The 6844-nt window shown below is 45.4% G+C and overlaps 1 protein-coding gene across 1 annotated transcript in view; it reads right to left on the bottom strand.

The window, feature by feature from the left end:
* Positions 1 to 3127: 3127 nt before the first annotated feature.
* LOC116893096 (phospholipase A and acyltransferase 5-like) overlaps positions 3128 to 6844 on the bottom strand; it is a 6560-nt gene continuing 2843 nt past the window's right edge. The window contains exons 2-3 of the mRNA XM_032895039.1: positions 5262 to 5521; positions 3128 to 3343 (exon numbers count right to left, since the gene is read on the bottom strand). Coding sequence (XP_032750930.1) covers positions 3251 to 3343; positions 5262 to 5521 — 353 coding nt within the window. The 3' untranslated portion in view covers positions 3128 to 3250. The remainder of the gene's footprint in view (positions 3344 to 5261; positions 5522 to 6844) is intronic.

Consider the following 6844-nt stretch of genomic DNA (forward strand, 5'->3'; position numbering starts at 1 on the left):
ACACACACACACACACACACACATACTCACATGGCATGCCTGACATTCTCTAGTACCTTTCTCCTTCTTCTAGCAAAACCACATTCCCCATGACTATAACAACCTCTGCAACATTGCCTCCTAAAGTCAGCCTGTCTACATTAGGTAAAACATCTAGGTTGACCCATGTTATCACTGACACTGCCCTTTCCTAACCATGAGGGCATATCCCAGGTCTATGATTTGTTACAGGCCATGCCAAGTAAACAATCACCACCACTGTACCCTCCTCACCCTCCAATGTTGAATCTCAGAAGCAATCGAATTCAGTTCTCTTTCCCTTAGACCCTCCTACTCCCCTTGCCCTCCTGCTGTTAACAGAGGACACTTGCCCATTCAGAGTGGTGCCATGACAGGACTCACTCAAAGCAGACATCTCAACTTCTAGTCTATGATGTAGAAATTGCTACAAGTTTTTTGATCCTTAAAGGCTGACAAATATGCAATTAGCCAGCACATGGAATTTGACACACCTCAAAAATGGTTTTAATGGATGAGGGAACATAATTTCTGCTATATTTTGCCCATGGAGTTCATACCAGAGAACCAGTGAGCAAGAGGTAAGTGAGTTCACTATTAAGAGTTACTAAACTACTGTAGGGGAGCTGTTTGCTAATCAAATAAACCCGTTTGCTTGCTAGATATCAAATGGTCCAAGAGTTCAGAATCATTAAAGAGTCCACTAAAACATGACTGTTCATTTAAAGCTAAAGGAAGTGTGCTCATAAAGGCCTGGTGTTTAGGCTCTGCCTCAAAGGAAGTCCTGACACAGACAATATTTTGCGTTAAGAGACTAAAATGAGAATTACTGGGAGCTCAGCTGATCTTCCAGGTGTCTGGGAGACAGGGAAAGGGAACCAGGTATACTGGCTTCATGGCAGTCATGATGAGCAGAAATGCGGGTTTGCCTGACTACAAACATCCAGAAAGGCTATGCACAGAACACATTGGTTGTTGGGGAAAGGAAATTCCAACAAAGAGTGAGACATCAAGTTTGGGTTATTGAGAAAGGGTTAAAGGACAAAAACCAAGGTGGTTCATTGTGTCTGTTTCCTCCCAACAGGAAAAACAGCCCCTAAGCAAGCAATCTAAACACCTTGAGGCGTCCATCTTGCTCATAATGCATGCCTTCCACTTCCTCCATATTCCCAGGCATTTCCAGAGCTATGGGAGAAACCATCTCTAGTTCCTTGGGGTGACTTCAGCTCTCCACAGAGTAAAATCCATGGAAACAGTTTCAGACCTTCCATCAGAATCATCCCTTCATTCACACACTTGACTTATATTGATTTAAGTACTCATCTTAAATCAGTCAGAATGGAAATTTCAGATTTTTCTGTGTTACGTAGCCTTGGCTATCCTGGAACTTGCTCTTTAGTTCAGGCTGGCCTCAAACTCAGAGATCTGCCTGCCTCTGCCTCCAAAGTGCTGGGATTAGGGGCACATGCCCCCAACACCCAGCCTAAATTCAAAAATTTTAAACAGTAAAGAATGAAGCTGATACATGTGATAGTCAGGGTCAATTGTCAACTTAAACTCTAGAATCACCTAGGAGACGGGCCTCCGAGCATGGCTGGATGTTCTTAGCTGGGTTCACTGAAGCGAACCCTGGATGGTTTCATTCTGACTTCATTCTGATAGCACCGTTTCATGGTCTGGCCTTGGGCTGAATAAAGAAAGGGGAACTTTCCAGCAGCAGCCATGCACTCACTCACTGCTCCTTTATTCTGGCCGCAGACGTAATGTGCCCACCTCCTCCAGTTCCTGCCACACGGCTTCCTCGCCCTGATGGACCACAACCCTGAATTGTGAACTAAGTAAATAAATCCTTTCTCCTCTGAGTTGCTTTCGTCTGAGTATTTTATCATAGCAACAAAAACAGACCCTAAGACAAAAATCGGTTTCAAGACATGAGGTCACTGCTGTAATGAGCCTCACCCGTGTGGTTTTTTCCCTCTTCTGGGACTGTTTTGAGGCTGGAATGTGGAAGAGTTGGAACTTGGGGTTAGAAAGTAGAGCCTAGTGGACAATTCTTGTGGGATCGTGGAAAAGAATACGGAGAGAAATGCCCAGTCCCTGGGGTTTCAAAGAGAAAGAAGGACTTGATCAGGAACTGAGCTGGGGGCTATTTGTGTGTTATTTGGAACAAGGATCTGGCTTCATTCTGACCATGTCCTGAGAAGCTGGGTGAAGCTGAATTATAAGATTATGGAGTGGTTTGTCTGGCATAGAAGTATGTCCAGGATGATGCTGAGTCCAGCTGTGGTTGTTAAAGAGGTGACGTATAATAAAAATTGTTTGGTTTGTTTGATTCTTTTTGTTTTTTGTCAAGACAGGGTTTTCTGTGCTACCCTGACTGTTCTGGAACTCACTCTGTAGACAAAGCTGGCCTCAGACTCAGAGATCTGCCTGCCTCTGCCTCCCAAGTGCTGGGATTAAAGATGTGCACCAATGCCAGCACCACCACCACCTGGCAATTTTTTCCCATCTTTAAGCATGTATATGTATGTGTGTCTGTATGTGGGTATGTGCACATGAGTGCTGTGCTCACAGAGGCCAGAGGATAACATTAGAGCTACAAGCTGTTGTGAGTTACCAACACGGGTCCCGGGAACCAAACCTAGGTCCTCTAAAGAGTAGCAAGTGCACATAACCACTGAGCCACCCCTCCAGCCAGATCAAGGTACAGCTGGCCCTAAAGCAGCAGCTTTCCTTGATGTCCTCTCCACCCCTCCTCCCCCTAACCACACAGTGAGTGTGAAAAGGCAAGACTGAGATAAATGGAAGAAGGTAGAGATAGTTGAAAACAATAGGAAGGGTTCCTGGGGGGAGCTCTTCATTACTGGAAATGTTCTAAGGAGGTTTCCAGAATGTTGAATGTTTCTGATGGTTTCCCAGTTCCACAGAGTAAAGCTGGCCTGAGGAACAAGCAAAGGATTAAAATTAAATAAATACATGAAACGGCTCCAACAGGGCCTGACACATACAAGACTCATAGCAGACATCAGGTCCTCCCATGCTGACAGTGTCAGGGTCCACATCAGCCACAGTAGACGGGTGCCAGAGGAAGTAACAAAACACATTCCAGTTTTCCAGAAACTCACAATCTTGTTTAACAGGGCCACTGAGTGAGAAAGGCAAGGAGGAAGAAAGGCAGTCTTCGCTCCGCAGCTGCTGGTAGCTCTTCCTCCGCTTGAAATTCGCAGCACCTTCAAGCAGTTATGGGTTTGGGTCTTATGCTATCTACTACTGCTGAGAGGACAGCTCCTGCAGCCTTCGCTCCCTCCACCAGGACGTGCTCCACCTGCAAAGCACAGTGGTTCATGATATAGTAGGTACCAGTTGCAGGCTGGCACTCTTCTTGTTCCTTTCCCCTCTCTTCCTTTTCAGGATCCAATCTAACTGGAGTAGGTTCCTAAGGAAGGAGATGACCCGTATTATCCTACATCTACCAAATCTCTAAAGCTTTCAGCAAAGGGGCATCTGAAGACAGGCACCCAAAGGACAGTCTCCCTTTCCCCGGGTCATGAAGCCTCTGGCCTCTCTTTCCTGGAAGCTATTCATCATAGGGTCTGCCTCACAAGTACTATATATGAGGCAAAGGCCCCGTGGGATAGGCTGCAGCCATTGAACAAAAAGCGATTCTGAGAGCCAGGGAGTGGAACTCACTTGGGCACAACTGCACATAAATCAATATTCATGCTCAGCCCATGTCTTATGACTCCTCAACAAGCACTCATGGGATTGGGAGATCTTTCATACTGGAGCCCACCAAGCTTCTAGCACAAAGCCTCACAAGAACAGGGCACAGGCAAGCAGAAGGTACAAAGTAGAGAGGAGGAGGGTGTGGAAAACAGAGTGGATAAAGGGAGCCCGGGGGCAGGGCTTGCTGCTGAGAGGTGAATAATAGGGAGATTGGGCCCCACTGTCTGCAGATAAGATAAAAATCTCAGGAGAGGCAAAAACACAAAATGATGTCTCACCTTTATAACTTGGGGAGAATATATATAAATATATATATATATATATATATATATTGCACAGTCCTTCTATTCATGATGTTTTTTATTAAGGGTCAACTATTAATGAGAGCAGTTTAAAATGCTACAATATTTAGGCTTCAGGGCTCTTTCACATGTGTTATATATTTATCATTGCCCTGTCTGGGGCCAGTGGGGCAGGAGGAGGGTTACAGAGCCAAATTCAAGGTGAGCCAGGAAGGTAATGTGACAAGAGTTGGAACATGGCATATCTGTGCCCAGCACAGTGTGAACCAGGCAGGAGATGAGACAAGAGTTGGCAAGTGGCACATCTATCCTCAACACATAGAACACAGCCACCAGTTGGCCCGACAGAGGATCGGTGGACAGGAATGCCAGCTCGGTGATCTGATTAATGGCTCTGAGAAAGACTGAGAACCTTAGCAGAGTCAGATACTAATTCAACTTTTAAAATAGGTTGGGGATTTAGCTCAGTGGTAGAGCGCTTGCCTAGGAAGCGCAAGGCCCTGGGTTCGGTCCCCAGCTCTGAAAAAAAAGAACCAAAAAAAATTAATAATACATAGCACTGATTCTACAGAATCATCTCTTTTGTACTATATGGATATAGCACCTGCCAATAAAATGCTGATTGGCCTATAAGCTTAGGCAGGAAAGAGAAGGTGGGATTGGTAGGGAGACTGAATTCTGGGACATAGCCAAGATGGGAGGACTCAGAAGGATGGATGAAGGAAGTCAGAAGCCTGGGAGCTGAGCAGAGGCCACCAGCCACGTGGCAGAGCTTAGATTAGAATAAATGAGATATTAAGTTGTGATCTAACCAGGGAACAACAGCTAAAGCTTATGGCCTAAGAATCTGTAGATAAATATGTCTCAGAGTTGTTATTCTGGGAGCCTGGGGCCAGGGAGGAAAAACTCAGTCTTCACACCCATCATGGTCCGCAGGTTACAGCTTCTCAGCTCTGACAGCCAAGTATCTACCCTGGCCTATACCCATTTTGTAAAGCAAGGAGGAGCTTCGGAGGAAAGCAACTGAAGGAGGCCACCCCTGGTCAAGAGCTGAGCTGCCAGTGGGTGATGTTCCTGATGGTGTAGTGCTTCTTCACATCATTAGCACAGCACAACGAACAGCATCAGGAACCTGGTGCCTACCAAGCTTTGTCTGGCCATCTTGGATAAGCTTGGCAGGCAGTGAGGAGCCCCTGGGGACACTCGGGGACATACCTGTTGGCTCCTGGGCACACCGTATCTGAGGTCATTGACGAAGTGCTCACAGTTCCCCTCGATCAGGCTGTACTGAACTATCTTGTTTATCATGTTTTTTGTGCGCTGGATGATCTTGTCTACCGGCAGCGGCAGGTATGTCCCGTCCAACTTGTTATTGATCTTCCAGGAGCAGCCATGCAGCACATCCTGCAGCCGGCTGTACTTCACCACAGCTCGGTTGCTGAAGATAGAAGTTATGCTGCCCGCCTCAAACTCACCTGGGAACAAGAACAAGCATTGGAAATGCTCAGGGAGCCAAGGGATGGGATACGCTGGCTCTGCCCAAGACCTTTGTAAAGCCTCTTTCTGTGAGATTCTCAATCGCACATCAATTTAGAGTGTGTTGAAGGAGAGAGTGCTGTATTAGTTGTACCATGGAGAACCAACTTTCCAGAGAGATACTTTTCTTGGGGGTGGAAGTAGGATCTGAACTCAGAACCTCATGTTTGTGCAGGAAGCACATTACAAACTAAGGCACCACCACCACTACCTCACCTCGTGGCAAGGGTATCTTTTGCCCTGAGTTACATGCTCTGTTCGCTTCCATAAGCATCTTTTGTTAGTAACTGTAGAAATAACTTATCATGTGGCCCTGGACTAGACTACATTGGCCTGATCCTGTCTTAGAAGCTGAGTCTTATTTTCTAAGCAGATTTCACTAATATCTAATGTCTGTGAGTCACCCCCTTGTAAGGCTCCGTCTTGTGCATAAAAATGGCTCCGTATCATGCCTCCCTCTTGGCCACTGCCAGGGAATAGTAGCACTAGTATTTGTCACTTCTACCACCATCCACTTGCTGTTTGTGATTATTCATATATTGGGGGTTTTTCATTAAGACTTACCACCAACAATGGGAAAAAGAAACATTTGAAAGCCACTGTATTGTCTCACAATCAATGTTTAGAAAACATGGAAGCTCCAAGAGGGTCAGGAGCTCCTGTCTGAGGTCACATGGGTGGTCACTAAAAACCAGCTATGAGGGTTGATTTCCAATATTCTCATTAAAAATAAATGATAGGACTGGGTGAAGCTCAGTAGATAGAGAATTTGCTCAACAAGCATGAAGATCAAAATTCCCAGAACTCAGGAAACAGAGGCAGGTGGATCTCTGAGTTCAAAGTCAGCTTAATCTACAGAGTGAGTTCTAGAATTCCAGGACAGCCAGGGATACACAGAGAAAACCTATCGAAAAACAACAACAATAACAACAGCAACAAGTCAGGCAAGAAAGGTAACCAACCATAATCCCAGTACTTGGGAGGAAGAGATGGAGACCCCCAGGACTAGACATCAGCTAGCTAGATTAGACAGAATTGGTGAGCTGTAAGGTTCAGAGAGTAATCAAGAAAGATGCATGATGTCAACTTCAAGCCTCCACACCTGTGAGTGTATAAAAACATGCATACATACCAAGACCATTACATGTTCTTACGCAGGAAAAGAAAAAGCAATATTAGAGGACATGGATATGCCAATAACTTGTATATTGTTATTAAAATTTTGCAAAGCTGCTGCACTGTATATCAATTAAGAACAGAAT

Source organism: Rattus rattus, chromosome 2, assembly GCF_011064425.1.
Source record: "Rattus rattus isolate New Zealand chromosome 2, Rrattus_CSIRO_v1, whole genome shotgun sequence".
Taxonomy (NCBI): Eukaryota; Metazoa; Chordata; class Mammalia; order Rodentia; family Muridae; genus Rattus; species Rattus rattus.